Source organism: Dendrobates tinctorius, unplaced genomic scaffold (assembly GCF_039654945.1).
Source record: "Dendrobates tinctorius isolate UK_male_01 unplaced genomic scaffold, ASM3965494v1 ptg000028l, whole genome shotgun sequence".
NCBI lineage: Eukaryota > Metazoa > Chordata > Amphibia > Anura > Dendrobatidae > Dendrobates > Dendrobates tinctorius.
In genome coordinates, this window is record NW_027361696.1 from 32,465,810 (window position 1) to 32,491,694 (window position 25,885).

Below are 25,885 nucleotides of genomic sequence, written 5' to 3' on the forward strand. Positions count from 1 at the left end.
CTGATGGCGTCTACAATGCAGCCACGTGACACTTTGCAGTCGTTCTCCAGTTTGCGACCGCTTTATTTATCCGGGAATCTCCTTTTAAGCAATTCCTGACTATGGTAAAACAGCTGGATACAGGATTGCTTTCTTTTTTAGGCTAGAGTTTTCTGAGGATTTTAGGGTGAAACTCCCAAAAATCCTACAACACATCTTAAAACTCTTCAAAAACTTAGATTTTCTGCTAATTTTCAGCTCCAAAATCTCAGAAAATAAAGGATTCAGTGTGCACACGGCCTGACTTTGAAACCAATGGGGGGAGTTTCAAAATAAAGTTATTTAAAAAAGTAACTAGATTTTGGGGCGCAAAAGTGGGGACCCGAATTTATATATGTTTCATATAGGACTTGCAGGGGGCTGAGGTTTGTGTGGGGGAAGAGGAGGAGGCACAAAAAGGCTCAGTGAGTAAATAATACCGCCATGATGTGCCCATAAAATAGGATCACATAGTGGCGCTCTAGGAGACGAGGCAGCGGCGGTGAGATAAGGGTTGGGATGAAGTGCGGCTCTTGGGTATGGCCAAGCTCTTGGAATTTGGCCCTAGAGAGAGAGAACAGAGACCTGAGATGTGGACACTTTTGGAAATCTAAACACAGTTTGGGATAATAAATATTTTTTTTCATTTGGATTTTTATTAAAAATGTTGCACCATTTGGATTGTACGGGCTCTTTGTTTGCTTGCATGTTGCAGACTGAGTAAACTGAGAATCCATCAGTGAGCTGCTGGAGAGTTTGTAACTCGTATATTTGAAAGAGAAACCCCTCCAGGCAAAAATTAATTTACTCTAAAAGATTAAGAAAGTGACATCCTCAAGTACATCCAAGTATATATGAGATTCAGAGCCCTAAGGACTGAGTCAAAGTCTGAAACGCGTAGGAAACCATATGCTATACTTGGATGTACTAGTTTTCTGGAATCACGGCTGGAGGTGTTTCTCTTTGGGATCTACGTAGTGCTGAAGACTACTGCGGTCTTAGTAAAGGTGATCTACTTCCATTCCATACTCTTTAATCTGACCACATCTGTGCTGATTTATGGCCACAGACCACATCAAACTCCATCTGCAGTTTGATGTGGTCATGAAAAAGTAGCAAACTCCCACGCAGCATGAGCTCGCTGACTGAGTCTCAGTTAACTCATTTGGCAGCTGTCAACGTGCAAAGAAATTAAGAACCAGTAAAAACAAAAAAAGTGTAAGAATTTTAATGAACTCCAATTGTAAATATGTTGTGGTTTTTTGCCAAAATACATGTATTAAAGAGAATGTGCTGAAATTTTACTTTTTGTTTTAGTCCAAGATCTCACAATATCATAAAAAAAATATCAGGGGAGTTGTGGAAATGTTTCCGAAAGTGTAACTCTTGGTAATTCCTGATGTGGAGTCCTATGTCGCTGATCCTGAGCGACACACGGAAAGAACGAGAAAAACTACAAATGTAACCAGCGATCACTCATCCGAGCCTCGGTTCATTGGTGGCTTTTAATCCCTAATGTTTGTGCACAGGGGATTTACAAAGGTTAGAGCCATTATCATCGTTCCCGCGTGACTTCTAGAGCCGCCTCATTGGCCAATTCCATCTTACCCGGCTTCACGCTTTTGCTTACGACCAACCACAGGTCACGGATGTGTTTGACCGGTCGTCCCTCATGCGTACCTTCCAAAAATTGGGGCTTAAATTGAATGACACCACTGACCTCCATGTGATGACTCTTCATTACGTGCTTACTTCTTCATGGGGAAGTACGAATCAACTTTTTGAGATGACCCCTTCATGGAATGACTTTGGGTAAAAGTTGAGAAACTTTGAAAGTAACTTATAAAAAGTAATACATCCAACCTGAGTCACTTGGACAAAGGAATACTGCACAGTTTTTTGGATTGGGAGGATGGGAAAAAGAACAAAACATATGGAAAGGTAGGAGGTGTTTATGGATATGTAGATGGATTAACATACTAACATAACATAGTAACATAACATAGTTTTGAAGGCTGAAGGAAGACCTTATGTCCATCTAGTTCAGCCTATTTTTAGTGCAGCTGTTCTGCATTGTTGATCCTGGGGAAGGCAAAAAACCCACAGAGTAGAAGCCAATTTTCTCCATAGGGAAAAAAATTCCTTCCCCTAAGCTGCGTCAACCATCTACCTATAATATTATGTTATTCTTAACCTTCTATACTGTTACTCACAAGAAAAGCATCCATTCCTTTCCTAAATTCATTCAGTGAGTTGGCCATCACCACTTCCTCAGGAAGAGATTTCCAGTGCCTCACTGCTCTTACTGTGAAGAATCCTCTTCTATGCTGGTGCAGAGATTGTCTTTCCTCCAAACGAAGAGAATGCCCCCTTGTTCTTGTCACAGTCCTCGGTACAAACAGTTCATTGGAGAGATCTCTGTATTGCCCTCTGATATACTTGTACATATATATTAGCTCTCCCCTAAGTCTTCTCTTTTCTAGAGTAAATAGACCTAATTTTGATAGCCTTTCTGGGAATTGTAGTGAACCAACTCCATTTATCATTTTAGTAGCCCGTCTTTGAACCCTTTCAAGTTTAGTAATGTCTTTCTTGAGCACCGGCGTCCAAAATTGCACACAATACTCCAAGTGTGGTCTGACGAGTGATTTGTACAGAGGGAGAATTATGTTTTCATCTCGTGTCCCCAGACCTCTTCTAATGCATCCCATGACCCTATTTGCTTTGGTTGCAGCTGCCTGACACTGGGCACTCCAATTTAGCTTCTCATTGACTAAGATGCCTAAGTCTTTTTCCATGTCTGATTTCCCCAGCAGTTTCCCATTTAGTAAGTAATTATAGCATCTGTTTCTCCTTCCCATGTGCATAACCTTACACTTATCTGTGTTAAACCTCATTTGCCTTTTTTCATCCCAATTCTCCAATTTACTCAAATCTGTCTGTAGTTGCAAACTGTCCTCCTTTGTGTTAACTACCTTACATAGTTTTTTATCATCTGCAAATACTGATATTTTACTGTGTAAGCCATCCACTAGATCATTAATAAATATATTAAATAGTAGGGGGCCCAATACAGAACCCTGTGGTACCCCACTAGTAACCCTGGCCCAATCTGAGTATGCCCCATTAATAACCACTCTTTGTTTTCTATCACTAAGCCAGTTACCTACCCATCTACACACATTTTCCCCTAGCCCAAGCTTTCTCATCTTACTTACCAATCTTTTATGTGGGACAGTGTCAAATGCTTTAGAGAAGTCGAGATAAATGTCCATTTGAGAGCTTACATCCTCATAGCAGCTGATTAGGTTAGTCTGACAGGAGCGATCCTTCATAAATCCATGTTGATATGGAGTTAAACATTTATTAACATTGAGATATTCCATAATGGTATCCCTTAGAAACCCTTCAAAAATTTTACCCACAACAGATGTTAAGCTTACCGGCCTATAGTTTCCAGGTTCCCGTTTACACCCCTTTTTGAATATTGGTACCACATTTGCTTGCCGCCAATCAAAAGGAACAGACCCTGTTTCTATAGAGTCTTTAAATATAAGGAATAGAGGCCTGTCTATCACATTACTTAACTCCCTTAAGACCCGAGGGTGAATGCCATCAGGGCCTGGTGATTTGTCAATTTTAATCTTACTAAGGTGGTTCTGCACTTCTTCCTGGGTTAGGCAGGTAAAGGTACTGTCACACTAAGCGACATCGCTAGCAATATCGCTATAACTTGTGGCGCTATAGCGATATTGCTAGCGACAGCGCTGTGTCTGATACTTACCTACGACCCGCTCCCCCGCTGGTTATCACTGATCGCGCGAGAACGTCCAGGACTGTTTCTCGTCGTCAGCTTCCTGCGGCGCTTCCTGTGGAGAGACGAGCGACGAGCGTGGACGCGGGCGGGAGGACGCAAGATCGCCTAGTATGACAGGTAAGTAGCGACCGCTGACCCCTGCCATGTCGCTGGTGAGATCTGCCTGCGTGGCAGCTCACTAGCGACCACTTAGCGATGCACCAGCGATCCTGACCGCATCATATCGCTTGTCGGGATCGCTGGTACATCTTTAAGTGTGACAGTACCTTAATACTTAATGGGGAGTTTACATTATCACTCTGCATTTCCCCTGGCAAATCCTTTTCCTGTGTCAACACTGCTGAGAAAAAAGTATGTAAAAGGATTCAAGCACTGGGCCCCAGGGCAACTACTGGACCTGACATGTTGCAGGAGAGCCACAGTGGAAAGCCATGTCAACATTTGGACCTAACATGTTGCAGGTGAGCCACAGTGAAGCGCCAGGGCAACTACTGGACCCGACATGTTGCAGGTGAGCCACAGTGGAGCGCCAGGGCAACTACTGGACCTGACATGTTGCTGGTGAGCCACAGTGGAGTGCCAGGGCAACTTTTGGACCTGACATGTTGCAGGTGAGCCACAGTGGAACGGCAGGGCAACTTTTGGACCTGACATGTTGCAGGTGAGCTACAGTGGAGCGCCTGGGCAACTTTTGGACCTGACATGTTGCAGGTTAGCTACAGTGGATCGCCAGGGCAACTACTGGACCTGACATGTTGCAGGTGAGCCACAGTGGAGCGGCAGGGAAACTTTTGGACCTGACATGTTGCAGGTGAGCTACAGTGGAGCACCAGGGCATCTTTTGGACCTGACATGTTGCAGGTGAGCCACAGTGGAACGGCAGGGCAACTACTGGACCTGACATGTTGCAGGTGAGCCATAGTGGAGCGCCAGGGCAACTACTGGACCTGACATGTTGCAGGTGAGCCACACTGGAGCGCCAGGGCAACTACTGGACCTGACATGTTGCAGGTGAGCCACAGTGGAGCGCCAGGGCAACTACTGGACCTGACATGTTGCAGGTGAGCCACAGTGGAGCGCCAGGGCAACTACTGGACCTGACATGTTGCAGGTGAGCTAAAGTGGAACGCCAGGGCAACTTTTGGACCTGACATGTTGCAGGTGAGCTACAGTGGAGCGCCAGGGCAACTACTGGACCTAACATGTTGCAGGAGAGCCACAGTGGAGCGCCAGGGCAACTTTTGGACCTGATATGTTGCAGGTGAGCCACAGTGGATCGGCAGGGCAACTACTGGACCTGACATGTTGCAGGCGAGCCACAGTGGAGCGCCAGTGCAACTTTTGGACCTGACATGTTGCACATGAGCCACAGTGGAGCACCAGGGTAATTACTGGGACCTGACATGTTGCACGTGAGCCACAGTGGAGCGCCAGGGCAACTTTTGAACCTGACATGTTGCACATGAGCCACAGTGGAGCACCAGGGCAACTTTTGGACCTGACATGTTGCACATGAGCCACAGTGGAGCGCCAGGGCAACTACTGGGACCTGACATGTTGCACATGAGCCACAGTGGAGCGCCAGGGCAACTACTGGACCTGACATGTTGCACGTGAGCCACAGTGGAGCGCCAGGGCAACTACTGGGACCTGACATGTTGCACGTGAGCCACAGTGGAGCGCCAGGGCAACTACTGGGACCTGACATGTTGCACGTGAGCCACAGTGGAGCGCCAGGGCAACTACTGGGACCTGACATGTTGCACGTGAGCCACAGTGGAGCGCCAGGGCAACTTTTGGACCTGACATGTTTTGACGTGAGCCACAGTGGAGCACCAGGGCAACTACTAGGACCTGGCATGTTGCACGTGAGCCACAGTGGAGCGCCAGGGCAACTTTTGGACCTGACATATTGCACATGAACCACAGTGGAGCGCCAGGGCAACTACTGGGACCTGACATGTTGCACGTGAGCCACAGTGAAGCGCCAGGGCAACTACTGGGACCGGACATGTTGCACGTGAGCCACAGTGGAGCGCCAGGGCAATTTTTGGACCCGACATGTTGCAGGTGAGCTACAGTGGAGCGCCAGGGCAACTACTGGACCTGACATGTTGAAGGTGAGCCACAGTGGAGCACCAGGGCAACTACTGGACCTGACATGTTGCAGGTGAGCCACAGTGGAGCGCCAGGGTAACTACTGGGACCTGACATGTTGCACGTGAGCCACAGTGGAGTGCCAGGGCAACTTTTGGACCTGACATGTTGCACATGAGCCACAGTGGAGCGCCAGGGCAACTACTGGGACCTGACATGTTGCATGTGAGCCACAGTGGAGCGCCAGGGCAACTACTGGGACCTGACATGTTGCACGTGAGCCACAGTGGAGCGCCAGGGCAACTTTTGGACCTGACATGTTGGACGTGAGCCACAGTGGAGCACCAGGGCAACTACTGGGACCTGACATGTTGCACGTGAGCCACAGTGGAGCGCCAGGGCAACTTTTGGACCTGACATGTTGCACATGAACCACAGTGGAGCGCCAGGGCAACTACTGGGACCTGACATGTTGCATGTGAGCCACAGTGAAGCGCCAGGGCAACTACTGGGACCGGACATGTTGCACGTGAGCCACAGTGGAGCGCCAGGGCAACTACTGGGACCTGACATGTTGCACGTGAGCCACAGTGGAGCGCCAGGGCAACTACTGGGACCTGACATGTTGCACGTGAGCCACAGTGGAGCGCCAGGGCAACTTTTGGACCTGACATGTTGCACATGAACCACAGTGGAGCGCCAGGGCAACTACTGGGACCTGACATGTTGCATGTGAGCCACAGTGAAGCGCCAGGGCAACTACTGGGACCTGACATGTTGCACGTGAGCCACAGTGGAGCGCCAGGGCAACTACTGGGACCTGACATGTTGCACGTGAGCCACAGTGGAGCGCCAGGGCAACTACTGGGACCTGACATGTTGCACGTGAGCCACAGTGGAGCGCCAGGGCAACTTTTGGACCTGACATGTTGGACGTGAGCCACAGTGGAGCACCAGGGCAACTACTGGAACCTGGCATGTTGCACGTGAGCCACAGTGGAGCGCAAGGGCAACTTTTGGACCTGACATGTTGGACGTGAGCCACAGTGGAGCACCAGGGCAACTACTGGGACCTGACATGTTGCACGTGAGCCACAGTGGAGCGCCAGGGCAACTACTGGGACCTGACATGTTGCACGTGAGCCACAGTGGAGCGCCAGGGCAACTACTGGGACCTGACATGTTGCACGTGAGCCACAGTGGAGCGCCAGGGCAACTACTGGGACCTGACATGTTGCACGTGAGCCACAGTGGAGCGCCAGGGCAACTACTGGGACCTGGCATGTTGCACGTGAGCCACAGTGGAGCGCAAGGGCAACTTTTGGACTTGACATGTTGCACATGAACCACAGTGGAGCGCCAGGGCAACTACTGGGACCTGACATGTTGCACGTGAGCCACAGTGAAGCGCCAGGGCAACTACTGGGACCGGACATGTTGCACGTGAGCCACAGTGGAGCGCCAGGGCAATTTTTGGACCTGACATGTTGCACGTGAGCCACAGTGGAGCGCCAGGGCAACTTTTGAACCTGACATGTTGCACATGAGCCACAGGGGAGCACCAGGGCAACTTTTAGACCTGATGTGTTGCACATGAGCCACAATGGAGCGCCAGGGCAACTTTTGGGCCCGACATGTTGCAGGTGAGCTACAGTGGAGCGCCAGGGCAACTACTGGACCTGACATGTTGAAGGTGAGCCACAGTGGAGCACCAGGGCAACTACTGGACCTGACATGTTGCAGGCGAGCCACAGTGGAGCGCTAGGGCAACTTTTGGACCTGACATGTTGCACATGAGCCACAGTGGAGTGCCAGGGCAACTACTGGGACCTGACATGTTGCACGTGAGCCACAGTGGAGCGCCAGGGCAACTTTTGGACCTGACATGTTGCACGTGAGCCACAGTGGAGCGCCAGGGCAACTTTTGGACCTGACATGTTGCACGTGAGCCACAGTGGAGCACCAGGGCAACTTTTGGACCTGACATGTTGCACATGAGCCACAGTGGAACATCAGGGCAACTACTGGGACCTGACATGTTGCACATGAGCCACAGTGGAGCATTAGGGCAACTACTGGGACCTGACATGTTGCACATGAGCCACAGTGGAGCGCTAGGGCAACTTTTGCACCTGACAAGTTGAACATGAGCCACAGTGGAGTGCCAGGGCAACTTTTGGCCCTATGTTCAACGTGAGCCAAAGTGTAGCGCCAAGGCAACTACTGGACCTGACATGTTGCAGGTGAGCCACAGTAGAGCGCTAGGGCAACTTTTGAACCTGACATGTTGCAGGTGAGCCACAGTGGATCGCTAGGGCAACTTTTAAACCTGATGTTGCACGTGAGCCACAGTGGAGCGATAGGGCAACTTTTGGACCTGACATGGTTCACAAAAACAAGTGGAGCGCCTGGGTCTCTAAGTATTTTGTAACCACTTACTTACCACCCAGCGGCTCTTTCTTTCAGTGGCTTGGCCCAGCGTTGTGTGCACCATGTGGCAACAATGACCTTGCACCAAGTGTAAAAATAAGATAAAGCACCAGGAATGTCAGCCGATTCACAGGGCTCCAGTCTGGCGGCCGCCGACTACCGAGTTGCCTGTTGCACCATGGTCTAAACGGATTTGCTCTTCTCTATTGGCCACTCCACCCAACTTGACCCAGGAACCTGAGATCTTTGGTGCTGTAGATCCTATCCCCTTCCACATGAGGCTCGTCACATGGCCCCCTAGTTACTACATTTTTTCGATGAAAAAAGGTTTCAAAGTTTCAAAAAAAGTAATGGGCCGCCAAACTACTGCACATTTGCAAACATAAACTAATAGAGTACTCATGCTCCCCCCGTCCCGTGCGTTTTCACTACACAAGTGACATCATGACAAAAGTGAACATCACCGCTGCAGCCAATCACTGAGAAAGCATGATCTACAGTAACTGACTGCAGCAATGAGCACTGGAGCGGTGAAATCACAGCTGCAGCCAAAAGAGAAAGGAGCAGAGGTGGAAAGCCAGCACAGTACAAGGATAGTGCGAGCACTCCGCTATATGTTATTAATTGGGGACAGGGGAAGGAACAAAAGGAAAGCCATCACCAGATTCATGAGAACAGTGGCTTACACAGGGGGGAAATATTACATGTTTATAGCAAGTGACACACTTATTAATTCTGCATGTCGACCAGATGCTAAAACATGGCTGCATTACCACCTTGTGAATGGAAAAATATCTCCTCAGCTTCTACTTGTGTTCCTATACGGGGTTTAATAGGAGAAAGTTTACAGTGTGGAGAATAAAGAGTTATATAAATGATGGGTACATTTCAGTGAGAAAGATCCTGGGAGAAATCAGAAGCATCAGAGTCCTCTGGCTGCCCTGACCGCCTGTATCCAAAATCCACGGAGCATAGCGGAACCTGTCATATGCTTTATGAAGCACGGAGAAATCTGTCTGCGTGCCAGAGGTGCATCTCCAAAGCGGAAAAAACAAACTGTACCCCAACCCCATGACGCACTTTATTTAATCCACTAATGGGACATTAAAAATAACACTGCCACATATACAAAAATATATTATAATAGTGTTCATATGTACAAGAATATAACTATTAATGTACTGCCCCTATGTTCACGAATATAACTACTATAATACTGCTCTTATGTACAAGATTATAACTACCATAATACTGCCCCCTATGTACAAGAATATAACTACTGTAATACTGCTCCTATATACAAGAATAAAACTACTATAATACTGCCCCTATGTACAAGAATATCACTACTATAATACTGCCCCTATATACAAAAACATATTATAATAGCCCCCATATGTACAACTACTATAATACTGCTCCTATGTACAGGAATATAATTACTATAATACTGCTCCTATGTACAAGAATATTACTACTATAATACTGTCCCCCTATGTTCAAGAATATAACTACTATAATACTGCCACCTATATACAATATAACTACTATAATACTAACCCTATGTACAGGAATACAATTTCTATAATACTGCCCCTATATACAAAAACATATTATAATAGCGTCCATATGTGCAAGAATATAACTACTATAATACTGCCCCCATATGTACAAGAATATAACTACTATAATACTGCTCCTATGTACAGGAATATAATTACTATAATACTGCTCCTATGTACAAGAATATAACTACGGTATTATAATACTGCTCCTATGTACAAGAATATTACTACTATAAAACTGTCCCCCTATGTTCAAGAATATAACTACTATAATACTGGTTTTTCAGCTGCAAAAGCTGATCATCTTTTTAAAAAACTGCATCACCTGAAAGGTTTTTGAGCTCATAGATAATGTTTTCAATAGCAAAAGCAGATTAGAAATCTGCTCTATCTATATATCCATTTATCCATATCTGTCTATCCATATCGTATCTGTACCAAAAAGAATGAAAACCGGGTAGTACACCAATATATATTCTGTTCTATCTAAATATCTTGATTATTGGATCATAAAAATGATTAAATATCTGAGGTTCACATTGTACTACAATAAATTTTTCACTTAAATATAAGCAATATGTGTGGGAGTCGGAGTCGTGGAGTCGGAGTTGGAGTCGGTGTAAGGGAAATTGAGGAGTCGGAGTCGCAGGTTTGGCTTACCGACTCCACAGCCCTGGCTCCTATATACAATATAACTACTACAATACTGCTCCTATGTACAGGAATATAATTACTATAATACTGCTCCTATGTACAAGAATATAACTATGGTATTATAATACTGCTCCTATGTAGAAGAATATTACTACTATAATACTGTCCCCCTATGTTCAAGAATATAACTACTATAATACAGCTCCTATATACAATATAACTACTATAATACTGCCTTTATATGCAAAAACATATAATAGTGTCCATATGTGCAAGGATATAACTACTATAATACTGCTCCTATGTACAAGGATATAACTACTATAATACTGCCCCTGAGTGATTCTTTCTCCCAATGAAGGAATATACGTCTGGGTGTTCCCATTCTCCATGTCAGGGTTATGTACCTGCACACTGCAGACAAATCATATGTTATAAGACCTTGCAGTGTTCTTCCAGGACCATTGCACGGTGTATACAGTATTGCAGCATTTTATTTTTTATTGCAGCAAAAAAAAAAAGTTACGAATTTCAAAAAACATAAAACAAGTGAACAGAGCAGGACGGCTCCTCCCACATGACCTATAAATGAAGTATCACACATCTGTTACATATATACTGCACATGACTTTTTCAAAGCTCGTTTAATCTAAAATCAAACTTTTTTACAAAAAATTAAGATTCTTCCTTAAAGTGACGGTACACCTTTAAGACGATTCTTCTAAATACGATTCCTAGGCAGGGGACAGCTTATTATAGGGGACGGATCCCTTCTCTTAGTAGTCAAACAAAACAAAAAAAAAAAAAATTGCATTCACAATAAGAGCGTTTCCCTCCACCTTATTTAGCAGTCAGATCCCCTTTAATACGGGCCGTACAATCCTTCTGATGCAAGTGCTATGTCACTAACTTACTGTAATAATGTTTTACTATGTACATTGCAGGACAAAAATGCATTCACGATGGAAACCAACAAGTTGCTGGTGATAGATCTGATAGTTTTACGTGTCTCAACTTAGTACTCTGAGTGTCCATGGGTGTAATTTCAAATGTTACAGTCGTTCAGAGACAAATCAGTTTTACACTGGGCAGTCATGGCTAAAATTAAAGGACTTGCATAACTAAGATCAGCAGCCGACCTGCTTGTTGATGGTATCCTTTTAGTCACCATAGTTTCCACACAGAAAAAGGAAAAAAAAAAAATAAAATTTTTAAAAAAATCATCAATCTTTAAACTTCTACACACAAATCGGGGGATCGATCCGCCCCACAAAGATTTTCGACCATAAGTTGCATTCAGTTCTTTGGTGATAGCCTGGAAGTATTTTTTTAATGTGTTTGTGACTTCTTAAAGGGACGGTCAAAGACAAGAAACACATGACTGCACCCCTTCCCCCATAAACAAACAAAACCAAAAAAAAGAAAAACAGCGCCACACCTGTCCCCAGGTCAGGCCTGGTATTGCAGCACTGCACTGTAATATAATGTGGGGAGGTCTCTAGTGGTCAGATGTCCACGACTTTCAGCTTTCGGGTTTCCGCTTCGCTCAGTGGTTCCTGCGCCAGGAGCTTATGGTGTAGTTTGTGGTGTTTCCCGATCCCCAGTTTCGGGAGACCCCGGTTCAGGCCCTCGAGGAGGACACAAGCCTTGCAGAGTCCCTGGCTGGAGATGTAACCGCAGCGCGAGCAGGTTCCCTGGACCGGCATCCGCACGTCTTCCCTCACCGACAGGTTTTCCCCGGAGTGGATGATGTCCATGATGGTGCTGGGCCGTAAAGCCTCCAGCTCCTTCAGGAAGGCGCGGGCGTGGCCCCGGTAGGCGTTAGGGGAGTAGATGCATTCAGTGGAAAAGTAGTCCAGCTTTTTGAAATAGGCGTACAGCACGATCTCCTTCTCGTAGGCGTACTTCAGGGGCTTGCAGCGTGGGATGGCACCTTCTCTGCCCGTGGTTATGGCCGTGCAGCGCCGTAAGCGAGCAATGTCCCCTCGAAGAAAATTCATCAGGACGGTTTCTGCTATGTCATCTGCATTATGGCCTGGGAGTAAAGATGGCAGTAATAAGTCTGTGTGGTGTGGAAAGGCAGTCTATTATTGTACTGCATGGTAGCAGGAAGCCCCATCTGTCGTAGATCTCCCCCTTACTCACTGTATCACTTGCTTTGCAATCTCATTTTATGATATTTGGGTAAGACCTTAAACAAGTCTGTGTGGCATGTAGAGGCAGTCTAATGTCCAGCAGTTAGAGCTTCCTGTAACCAGATATACAGGGTGGGCCATGTATTTGGATACACCTAAATAAAATAGGAATAGTTGTTATGAACTTCCTGTTTGCGGCACATTAGTATATGGGAGGGCGGAAACTTTTCAAGATGGGTGGTGACCAAGGGGGCAATTTTGAAGTCGGCCATTTTGGATCCAACTTTATATTTTCCAATGGGAAGAGCGTCATGTGACATCAAACTTATTGAGAATTTCACAAGAAAAACAATGGTGTGCTTGGTTTTAACGTAACTTTATTCTTTCATGAGTTATTTACAAGTTTATGACCACTTATAAAATATGTTCAAAGTGCTGCCCATTGTGTTGGATTGTTAATGCAACCCTCTTCTCCCACTCTTGACACACTGATAGCAAGCAACACCGCAGAAGAAATGCTAGCACAGGCTTCCAGTATCCCTTGTTTCAGATGCTGCACATCTCATATCTTCACAGCATAGACAATTGCCTTCAGATGTCCCCAAAGATAAAAGTCTAAGGGGGCCAGATCGGGAGACCTTGGTGGCCATTCAACTGGCCCACAATGACCAATCCACTTTCCAGGAAACTGCTCATGTAGGAATGCTCGGACCTGACACCCATAATTGATGGTATGGGGTGGTATATGGGGTACAAAGATAGTGGGGCCATTCTTCATCAAAAGGAAACCTCAATGCCACTGGATATCTGAAATTGCTACATGATGATGTGTTGCCCTCTTTATGCACTGAAGATTGCACGTTCCCTGAGTTTTTCCAACAAGATGGTGCACCACCACATTATGGGTGTCAGGTCCAAGCATTCCTACAAAGAATCTGACCCCCTTAGACTAGCATTTCTTGCTATCAGTGTGTCAAGAGTGGGAGAAGAGGGTTGCATTGGCAATCCAACACAATGGGCAGCACTTTGAACACATTTTATAAGTGGTCATAAACTTGTAAATAACTCATGAAAGAATAAACCAAGCACACCATGGTTTTTCTTGTGAAATTCTCAATAATTTTGATGTATCACATGACCCTCTTCCAATTGGAAAAAATAAAGTTGGATCCAAAATGGCCGACTTCCAAAATGGCCGCCATGGTCACCACCCATTTTGAAACTTTTCCCCCTCCCATATACTAATGTGCCACAAACAGGAAGTTGATATTACCAACCATTCCCATTTTATTTAGGTGTATCCATATAAATGGCCCATCCTGTATAAACAAATGCTTATTCAGAAAATATATTTAAGGGCAAAACAAGTCTATCATGTTATCGTACAGCAAACAAAGCTTCCTACAGCCAAGGCATCCTTAAAGGATACTAAAGACAAAACAAGCCTGTGTGGTACGTAGAGTCAGTCTACTGCACAGCAGATAGAAGTTTCTTGTAACTAGATACATATAATTAATTGGTAGTTATCCAGAAATAATGCTAAGGCCGGGATCATACTACCGTGTGTGATGCCAGAAACTCGCACTAGTCTCTCGCATCAACACCCGGCACTACCACCAGCACTAAGGACCGGAGCTGCGGCTGCATAGAAACACCTAGAAATACATGCAGCCGCAGCTCCGGTCCTGAGTGCCAGGTGTTGATGTGAGAGACTCGTGCAAGTTTCTCGCATCACACACGGTAGTGTAATCCCAGCCTAAGGGACATAAACAAGACTGTCAGAATGTAGAGGCAGTGAACTGTACAGCTGATTAAATATGTGTGCTTGGTAGTAGGAAGCTCTATCAGCTGTACAGTACACTGCCTCTACTTGGTGCACAGACTTGTTTATGTCCCTAAGGGCTCATACTCACATGCGAAAAACTCGGACAAGTCTTGCACATCAATACGTGGCACTGCCGCCGGCACTTGGATCTGAGCGTTCAGCAGCATAATAATACATCCAGCTGCACACTCCGCTCCCGAGTGCCGTCAGCAGTGCCGGGTATTGACGTGCGAGACTTGTCCGTGTTTCTCGCATGTGATTATGAGCCCCTAACATCCTTTCTGGATTACTACCATTTACCATAAGTATATGTATCTTGTTACAAGAAACTTCTGTCTGATGTACAGTAGACAGCCTTTATACGTTACACAGACTTTTTTTTGCCCCTTAATACTTTTTTTTTTAACTAAATGTTTCAGCATAAATATCTGGTTACAGTCTTCTCTATTTGATGTACAGTAGACTGTCCCTTTCATATCTTAACTTTTCAGGGTGACTGCCGTTATAGTATATGTACTTGGTAGTAGGAAGCCAACAGGCTGAAATGTTAGTGAAAAAAATAAAAAAATACATGTCTGTGTAACATGTAGAGCTAGTCCACTGAACAGCTTTCTGTTACCAGATACATAAATGCAAATAGTAGTTACCCATAAACAATATTGAGTCACACTAGGAATACAAAAATATAGTCTGTCTTACATGTAGAGACAGTCCACTGTACAGCAGAAAAAGCATCTCCAAAAGAAAAAAAAAAAAAAAATTATATACAGTTGTGGCCAAAAGTATTGACACCCCTGCAATTTTGTCAGATAATACTCAGTTTCTTCCTGAAAATGATTGCAATCACAGATTCTTTGGTATTATTATCTTCATTTAATTTGTCTTAAATGAAAAAAACACAAAGAATTGTCCTAAAGCCAAATTGGATATAATTCCACACCAAACATAAAAAAGAGGGTGGACAAAAGTATTGGCACTGTTCGAAAAATCATGTGATGCTACTCTAATTTGTGTAATTAACAGCACCTGTAACTTACCTGTGGCACATAACAGGTGTTGGCAATAACTAAATCACACTTGCAGCCAGTTGACATGGATTAAAGTTGACTCAACCTCTGTCCTGTGTCCTTGCGTGTACCACATTGAGCATGGAGAAAAGAAAGAAGACCAAAGAACTGTCTGAGGACTTGAGAAACCAAATTGTGAGGAAGCATGAGCAATCTCAAGGCTACAAGTCCATCTCCAAAGACCTGAATGTTCCTGTGTCTGCCGTGCACCGTGTCATCAAGAAGTTTAAAACCCATGGCACTGTGGCTAACCTCCCTAGATGTGGACGGAAAAGATAAATTGACAAGAGATTTCAACGCAAGATTGTGCGGATGTTGGATAAAGAACCTCGACTAACATCCAAACAAGTTCAAGCTGCCCTGCAGTCTGAGGGTACAACGGTGTCAACCCGTACTATCCGTCGGCGTCTGAATGAAAAGGGACTGTATGGTAGGAGACCCAGGAGGACTCCACTTCTTACCCAGAGACATAAAAAAGCCAGGCTGGAGTTTGCCAAAACTTACCTGAAAAAGCCTAAAACATTTTGGAAGAATGTTCTCTGGTCAGATGAGACAAAAGTAGAGCTTTTTGGGCAAAGGCATCAACAGAGTTTACAGGAGAAAAAAAAAAGGCATTCAAAGAAAAAAAACACGGTCCCTACAGTCAAATATGGCAGAGGTTCCCTGATGTTTTGGGGTTGCTTTGCTGCCTCTGGCACTGGACTGCTTGACCATGTGCATAGCATTATGAAGTCTGAAGACTACCAACAAATTTTGCAGCATAATGTAGGGCCCAGTGTGAGAAAGCTGGGTCTCCCTCAGAGGTCATGGGTCTTCCAGCAGGACAATGACCCAAAACACTTCAAAAAGCACTAGAAAATGGTTTGAGAGAAAGCACTGGAGACTTCTAAGGTGGCCAGCAATGAGTCTAGACCTGAATCCCATAGAACACCTGTGGAGAGATCTAAAAATGGCAGTTTGGAGAAGGCACCCTTCAAATATCAGGGACCTGGAGCAGTTTGCCAAAGAAGAATGGTCTAAAATTCCAGCAGAGCATTGTAAGAAACTCATTGATGGTTACCGGAAGCGGTTGGTCGCAGTTATTTTGGCTAAAGGTTGTGCAACCAAGTATTAGGCTGAGGGTGCCAATACTTTTGTCTGGCCCATTTTTGGAGTTTTGTGTGAAATGATCAATGTTTTGCTTTTTGCTTCATTCTCTTTTGTGTTTTTTTCATTTAAGACAAATTAAATGAAGATAATAATACCAAAGAATTTGTGATTGCAATCATTTTCAGGAAGAAACTGAGTATTATCTGACAAAATTGCAGGGGTGTCAATACTTTTGGCCACAACTGTATATATATGTAAGGGACATAAATCAAGTCTGTGTAGCATGTGGAGGCAGGATACCATGAAGCAGATAGATTTCTGTAACCAGATATAGTCAAATAATAGTCACCCTTAAAGGACATTGAAGGGAATGTGTCATCAGAATAGGATGTATTGGATGTCAGATTATTGTGTTACGGGATACTTTTTTCCTCTATGTCAATTTTTTATTTTTTTAATAAACAAGATATGTAATCTGCCATTTTCGCACAGACCACTGGGGCCATTTTGGACTCCTAGAAGAGATTTCAGCAGTCTCCTTATCGGCAGTCAGAAATACAATGACTGATAACACTTCTACTCACAACATAGATGAAGTCACAGCTCACCTCCTCCTGTACAATGACTGATATCACCTCTATATAAAGCAGATAACACAGGATACACCATTCACAATGTGATGTCACAGCTCACCTCCTCCTGTACAATGACTGGTAACACCTCTGTTTACAGTAAATAACAGGATCCAGCATTCACAATAGGTGATGTCACAGCTCACCTCCTCCCTTCACAATGACTTTTGCACACGCTCATTAAATGCTTCAGAGTAAGAGCTGAATTCTGTGTCGGTCCATTTCTGTAAATGTACATGTGCATTTCCTGAAACAGGGGTTAAAAAAAAAAAAAAAAACCTAATGGCCGGTGTGAGAATAAAAACTGTTATATGGGGAAATATGAACTGCAGAAACTTTTCTGATGACACATTCTCTTTGGAATTAGGATACAGATGTCCTCTCCTCCGGATAGGACTCCTGGCTCCTCTACGATCATCTGATTGAAGGGGCAGTGGCGTTCCGTCTTGTACCCGTTGTTGCTCACAGGGCGCCGCTCTGAACACCGTTTTGTGGCAGTCCTTGGTACTGTAGCTCAGTCTCATTCACTTGTGTACGACTGAGCCTCAGTACCTGCAAGACATGCCTCCACCATCCCCTTAATTAGCGGTTTCGCCATGAGAAAGCAGCCCTGTATCCTACAACGAAGCTGGACGTTGTGCAAGGCAGCTTGTAAGGTGGCCCCCCTAAAGGCTACTAACCTGTGCAGATCTTGTTGACCCCCAGCATGATGGCGCCCCGGTCCAGAGCTTGTCTTCTGAATACCCCACAAAACGTGCAGTTGTTCTTCAGCCCCACTTGCTGGACGATCTGGTCCATGGTCCATCCGTACAGCTCCTGGTAGGACACGATCTTCAATGGCAGCTCGTACTGAAGTTGGTTCCTTTTCACCGTCTCTAAGGAGTCATCTCTATATCCAGAGATGCCTTCGTCCACGGAGATGAGAATGAGCTCTAAGCCGTAATTGTAGCGTCCGTTCAGAACCTTTAACACGTGGGCAAGGACCGTGGAGTCTTTCCCACCTGAAGCTCCAATGCCAACCTTCTCCCCCGGCTGAAAGAGCTTGGCGGATACGATGGTATGGTGGACCTCCTCCTCGAAAGCATGGAAGAAGCACTCTTTACACACTGAATGGCCGGTCTTGGGTCTCCGCAACGCCGCGCGTCGGGTCTCGCAACTACTGCAATTCACGGGCATCCTGGCGGAAAGGAAAGCAGGTCAAAAAATTGTCACCAGGAACGTCCTCTGGGGACATAAAGTAGACTCTACCCAACACGTTGTGCCACCAAAACGAATCGTGTCTGGAGGCTCCAAACTGGCCATATAGAAAAGAGCAAGGCAGGGGAACCTTATACAGGAGTCCAAAAGGGGAATCGAAGACATGCAGCACTGTTCGGAGCATACGAGTTACTGCTAGACATGAGCAGACCGATCCACAGGACCCTGATCAGTGGCTGTTGGATAGAAGTCATGCAAAACACCTCCTACCTGCCGGTACATCCGGCGCCTCTTGATTAGCCACCAAGGCACCACGCCATGTGTGTGTCATGCCATAACAATGATACTAATCAGAAGAGCCATGGCTGCCAGCAGGTAGAGGTCCACATGCCTACCGCATACTGACGTGGCCACTAGATCACGGTCCTGCAAATCGCTTCTCTGGTTACCACCCATTCAAAGGAAGTCCATGGCCATGGGACTGGAGCCCTGTGAACGGCCTCCTACTTGCCGACATACCCAAAGCCTCTTCCGATTAGTAGGCCCACCTTGACGTACATGGTGCTAAATCAGAGGTGGCGCCAGTAGGCAGAAGGATCAGAGGACTCCACTCCGACAGTCATGGACCACAGACATGGCAGCTAGACCTAGGTCCATTTTTGATAATTTCTATCCTCCACCGATCACGTCGGAGCATTTATGGGATGTGACCAGTTCATCTCTCTCATTAAGTGGGCGATACACGTTCTGTACAATGGTAGCAGTCTATGACCAGCTCGTATCCAGGTGTCACGCACCAACGTCAGCTGTAGGAAAGCCTCTAGAGAAAAAAAAGTAACGGAAAGTCATCCAGAGATTAGTTCTACATCTTTGCAGAAACAGGTGAGAAGGATCTGCCCGGCGGCATATGGAGGTCATGGGTTGGCAATGAACGGTGCAAGTGCTCGGGGTGACGGGTCAGAAGTAGGACAGGAATAACGTAACAGTCCTGCACGGGTCGAGGATCAACGCTGAACAGAAGACGGTAAAGAACTGGAAGGACACAGACCCCCGAGGCGCACATCTCTGGCGGCTCCGCTCTTTAAGAGCTTGAACATCTGTGGGTGATTGGTGGAGAAATGCGTTTCTAAAGCCAGATCGCGCCCGCTCTGGCTGCGTTCCCCGGACAGCACTAAGGCGTGGCAGACCTCGCAGAACAAGTGCATGCTGCCGAGTAGACGGTCCCGTAAAGCCTGCCGGTACGCTGAGGATCTAGTACGGCCTCCTTGGTTCTGCCTATCTGACTGGGAGCTGGAGGCGGGAGGTCCAGACGAAGTGGCGGGGGCGGTCGTAGTTTGACGCATGGACACATCCTCGTCGTCATCATCTGAAGAAGAGATGAATGCCCCAGATCTCTTAGAAGCGGCTCGTCTTCCACCAACACACTCCGAAGACAAGGCAGCAAACATCGGCTTGGGGCCACAGTAACCCAAAGTCACAGCTTTCTCGTAGACCTCCTGTCTGGTCATGCCATGCCGCCTCTCCAGGTGAGTGAGGAGACAGGTGGTGCCGACCTTGCCCGGATTAATGCCCCTTCGTACCTGGGCACGGCAAAGCTTACAGGTAACAACGAGCTCACGTTGTATGTTGGGGGATCCTCCCGGGACCCCGAAAAAGCACCAAGCAGGTGACCCGAAGGCGCAGTGAGCAGTGGTTACTCGCTCATAGTCCACAGTGGGTGTAACCGAGCGTGACTGAACCTCCTCTGGGCCGACGTCGTACGGAGGGCTGTGAACCTCGATCTGGATTTGTATTGCTGTCTCTGTACTGGAGCTGCCGCCAATCTGGGGAGGGCAGGCAGTGGTGTCAGCATATCCATCCGCCATCGGAACCAGTGACATAGCCGGGGGCAAAGAGGGGAGAACAGGGCACGACTGATAGCGGGGAGTCCTCCGGCGCTGTCCGTGACTCACAGATCTCCAGAGTCTCTGACCAAACTGATCCGATGGCTGCAAAGAAGTCAACGCGATGGATCTCCTGACAGCACTGAGCCTCTGCCCTCCGACTGTAGACGGATCCACCCTGAAACAGAAGCAACAAGACCTTCAGTGCCTCCCCAAGACCTCCACTCCAGCAAACATCTTAAGGGGCACGGACAACTTTGCAAATATATATTTTATCTTTTTAAATTGCTTCAGGGCATTTGCATATCCCGTCATAAATCGTGAGCTGCGTTACACAGCCGGCATCCACCACAGAGAGCAGCGATTACAGCGAAGGCGTCGGGACTTTCATACCTCCGCAATCGCAAATACTGCTCTCATAGACTGACAGTGAAACGGTTAATCAGCAGCGATCGGAGCGAGTTCCAGTTGCTGCTGTTAGAGGCAGGGGAAGTATCCAAGGTTTTTTGTTTTTTTTTTTGGGGGGGGGGGGTTTGCAGCCGCAATTTTCCTGGAAAAAAAAAATGCTATTAGAAAAAAAACATAGTATGTCCCCCAGAGTGAAAAAATGAATTCTACGGCTCACCGCGCAAAAAAAAAAAAAAAAAAAAAAGTGCCAGGCTGATATTTACTGTAAAAACGGAAAAGCAAAAACACTGGTGGAATTGAGGTGTTTTTCATAATTTCAAGCACTTTGAATTTTTCTTCTGTTTTTTCCGTTTATTTTATGGTAACGTGACCGATGGCAATCAGCACTACAAGAAAAGTATGGCAAAGGTAAAGGAAAAGAAAAAAAAAGTGGATCCAGGAGGAAAAACAGAAGGGCAACAAAAAAGATAGGATTTGCGGTCACATGAGGCAAATGTGTGATGGCGCAGACTTGACAAGGACCCTCTCTACAACAGAGGCTGCCAGCTCCGCCCTCCACTCTAATATTGCAGACTGATGACCCTGCACCTTCCCCACTTCCCTCTCAACTTCCCCCCCTCACCTCCCCACACCCCTCTCACCCCTCACACCTCCCCGCGCCCCTCTCACCTTCTACCCCCTCACACCTCCCCGCGCCCCTCTCACCTTCTACCCCCTCACACCTCCCCGCACCCCTCTCACCTTCTACCCCCTCACACCTCCCCGCACCCCTCTCACCTTCTACCCCCTCACACCTCCCCGCACCCCTCTCACCTTCTACCCCCTCACACCTCCCCGCACCCCTCTCACCTTCTACCCCCTCACACCTCCCTGCAATCCTCTCACCTTCTATCCCCTCAAACCTCCCCGCACCTCTCACCTTCTACCCCCTCACACCTCCCCGCACCCCTCTCACCTTCTACCCCCTCACACCTCCCTGCAATCCTCTCACCTTCTACCCCCTCACACCTCCCCGCGCCCCTCTCACCCTCTACCCCCTCACACCTCCCCGCACCCCTCTCACCCTCTACCCCCTCACACCTCCCCGCACCCCTCTCACCCTCTACCCCCTCACACCTCCCCGCACCCCTCTCACCTTCTACCCCCTCACACCTCCCCGAATCCCTCTCACCCTCTACCCCCTCACACCTCCCCGCACCCTTCTCACCCTCTACCCCCTCACACCTCCCCGCACCCTTCTCACCCTCTACCCCCTCACACCTCCCCGCACCCTTCTCACCCTCTACCCCCTCACACCTCCCCGCACCCCTCACCTTCTACCCCCTCACACCCCTCTCACCTTCTACCCCCTCACACCTCCCCGCACCCCTCTCACCTTCTACCCCCTCACACCTCCCTGCAATCCTCTCACCTTCTATCCCCTCAAACCTCCCCGCACCTCTCACCTTCTACCCCCTCACACCTCCCCGCACCCCTCTCACCTTCTACCCCCTCACACCTCCCTGCAATCCTCTCACCTTCTACCCCCTCACACCTCCCCGCACCCCTCTCACCTTCTACCCCCTCACACCTCCCTGCAATCCTCTCACCTTCTACCCCCTCACACCTCCCCGCGCCCCTCTCACCCTCTACCCCCTCACACCTCCCCGCACCCCTCTCACCCTCTACCCCCTCACACCTCCCCGCACCCCTCTCACCCTCTACCCCCTCACACCTCCCCGCACCCCTCTCACCCTCTACCCCCTCACACCTCCCCGAATCCCTCTCACCCTCTACCCCCTCACACCTCCCCGCACCCCTCTCACCCTCTACCCCCTCACACCTCCCCGCACCCCTCACCTTCTACCCCCTCACACCCCTCTCACCTTCTACCCCCTCACACCTCCCCGCACCCCTCTCACCTTCTACCCCCTCACACCTCCCCGCGCCCCTCTCACCTTCTACCCCCTCACACCTCCCCGCGCCCCTCTCACCTTCTACCCCCTCACACCTCCCCGCACCCCTCTCACCTTCTACCCCCTCACACCTCCCCGCACCCCTCTCACCTTCTACCCCCTCACACCTCCCCGCACCCCTCTCACCTTCTACCCCCTCACACCTCCCCGCACCCCTCTCACCTTCTACCCCCTCACACCTCCCCGCACCCCTCTCACCTTCTACCCCCTCACACCTCCCCGCACCCCTCTCACCTTCTACCCCCTCACACCTCCCCGCACCCCTCTCACCTTCTACCCCCTCACACCTCCCCGCACCCCTCACCTTCTACCCCTTCACACCTCACCGCACCCCTCACCTTCTACCCCCTCACACCTCCCTGCAATCCTCTCACCTTCTACCCCCTCACACCTCCCCGCACCCCTCTCACCTTCTACCCCCTCACACCTCACCGCACCCCTCACCTTCTACCCCCTCACACCTCCCTGCAATCCTCTCACCTTCTACCCCCTCACACCTCCCTGCAATCCTCTCACCTTTTACCCCCTCACATCTCCCCGCACCCCTCTCACCTTCTACCCCCTCACATCTCCCCGCACCCCTCTCACCATCTACCCCCTCACACCTCCCCGCACCCCTCTCACCTTCTACCCCCTCACACCTCCCCGCACCCCTCACCTTCTACCCCCTCACACCTCCCTGCAATCCTCTCACCTTCTACCCCCTCTCACCTCCCCGCACCCCTCTCACCTTCTACCCCCTCACCTCCCCCTTAACACACCTCCACCACCCCCGCTCCCCTCACACACCGCCACCTTCCCCCTCTCACCTTCCTGCTTTTCTCTCCAGCCGCTTCTGTCCCAGCACTTCACCTACAAACACGTTTTGCTTCCCCGGTTAAGCCCTAAAAAAAACAACTCTTCTTAAAACTACAACGCCCAGCAGGCTCCGCGCAGCTATTAGCATTCCATAACATAAGTGCGGCATGCTGGGAAATGTAGTTTACTTTAAAGTGAGCAGTGGATGACGTTATGAAGACGGCGATAAACACATGATCAGAAGGTGGCCATTTTCTCGGAGACCAACTATAAGCGGTCTAAGAGTGGAATGGCTGTCGCCAACATAATGGCGCCTAGGGTGGAGATAAATGGTGGGAAAAGAGGTTATATGTGAGTATATTAGGGTGAAAGAATTATTCTCTTTTATATAAATTATTCCTTTTTTTGCCTGCGTTCAGTAAGCAATGTTTATTTCTTCGGTGTAGTTCCATATTTGGACACTAGAGGGGAGCATAGAACAGGGCATAATATATTCCTATTATTACTACTTCTATCATTATTATTATTATTGTGTTATTATTATTTTTTATTGTTTTATATTATTTTATTTATATTATATTTATTATTATATTGTTAGCAGTATTATTCGATTTTATTATTAGTTTCTTATTCAAATGTATTATTATTATTATTATTATTATTATTATTATTATTATTATTATTATTATATTATTACTACTACTATTATTGCTATTATTTTATTATTGTATTTTTATTATATTATTAATATACTATTATTCTTCAATATTATTTTGTTTAAATTATTAATATACTATTGGATTATTATTGTATTATTAATATTTGTTATTATTTTATTAATATTTAACCACACCTACTCGGACTTATATTTAATTTGCCGGAAGAAGAGATCCAGTAAATAAAATTATTCAAAACACTTTTTTATTAGATCCAATAATTAAAAATCCACATAAATTATTAACATTCAAAAATTTAAAAAAGCCCAAAAGGGGGAAATAACTGCTACATATATATATATATATATATATATATATATATATATATATATAAAATATGCCAGTGTTCTATACACAAAGTAATATTATGCTACAAATGAATGAGGTCCTGCTAGTGCACAACTACAAATAACGCCTAAAAACCACAATAAGTAGCTTCGCTATCTCCATAAAATGTATAGCTCAATGCTTATGAATAGATAAGTGGAGACCAATACCATATATACAGGATTCTTGGCGCAAGCTAGCGACAATCTTCATACACAAGGCTTTCCTAACAAAGACATCATATAGAGAACTCATAACAAATCCAAAAATGAATATTTTACCTATGTAGTAGACACCAAGTGGCACAGGATGGCAGAGTCCCCACCCCCACCCCAACGCACGTTTCGCTGTCGCTTCTTCCGCGGGCGACGGCCAGACCTAAAATGGTTTCTGCATAAATCCTGACTTTGAAATGTAAGAAAAAAAAGGTATTCAGAATTTGTCTTTTATTCTAAGCCCAAGGGCGAGCTCAGAAGTCTTATTGCCCCTGTACAAGCATCCCCCCTGCTACACTGCTGCTGGTCATGTGATCTGAAAGTGTCACATGAATTGTACGTTCTTCAATCTCTGGAAATGGAGACACAAAATAAATTTAATTTTTAATTTTTTTTTTAATTTTTACAATTTTTTTTCATTCACATAAAATAATACTAATACAATGATACAAGTTTAGTATTGCTGTAATCATACCAACCTGATTTATTTTTATCACATAATGAACTCTATAGAAAAAAAATGTTTGTTTGTTTTCTTGCAGTTTTACAACATTTTGGATTATATTTATTTTTTTGCCATTTTTTCTAGTCATTCAAAATGACATCTCATCCTGTAAAAGCCAAAAACTTACATGGCGGCGCTGGGGAAAAATACAAAAAAGTTCTGGGTCCTTGAAGAAGGAAAAAAATGAAAGTGCAAAGATGAGTAATGTCTGTGGCAGGAAGGGGTTAAGGAGCCGGTGTGATATCGGGGATGTTTCCTGATCTGCCGCCTCCGAGATCTCCGCGGATTAATGTCGCTGTAAGGTCTGAACACGCCCAAACCACATCCTGGAGCTGTGACGGCAGCGGCAATCACTGGAAGATGCTGACAGCACCATTACTCCGGTGACGTCACTGCTGAGCCTTCATCTCCATGGCCACGGGGGTGAGCCGTCACGTGGCCATCACTCCTGTACCCGGCCGCACTGCCCACAGTCTCAGTACCTCACCCACTCATTACTGTCCCCATATGTCCTGTGCAGGGAAGACGGGAATCCACATCAGCAGTACAGAA

At 46.8% G+C, this 25,885-nt stretch overlaps 1 protein-coding gene across 4 annotated transcripts; it reads right to left on the minus strand.

Annotated features, from left to right (window-relative positions):
* Positions 1 to 11,208: 11,208 nt before the first annotated feature.
* On the minus strand, positions 11,209 to 23,741 carry CTU1 (cytosolic thiouridylase subunit 1). Of its 4 annotated transcripts, none has more exons than XM_073570532.1 (4): positions 23,582 to 23,739; positions 19,085 to 20,587; positions 18,010 to 18,506; positions 11,209 to 12,616 (listed from the first exon to the last, which is right to left on the minus strand). In XM_073570532.1, coding segments are annotated over exons 2-4 (1,029 nt in total). In that variant the 5' UTR covers positions 19,087 to 20,587; positions 23,582 to 23,739; the 3' UTR covers positions 11,209 to 12,086. The 4 variants fall into 4 exon arrangements, with proteins under 4 accessions (XP_073426633.1, XP_073426636.1, XP_073426634.1 ...); XM_073570535.1 differs by having other exon boundaries at positions 19,075 to 20,587; XM_073570533.1 differs by lacking the exon at positions 19,085 to 20,587 and having other exon boundaries at positions 23,582 to 23,741.
* Positions 23,742 to 25,885: the final 2,144 nt, after the last annotated feature.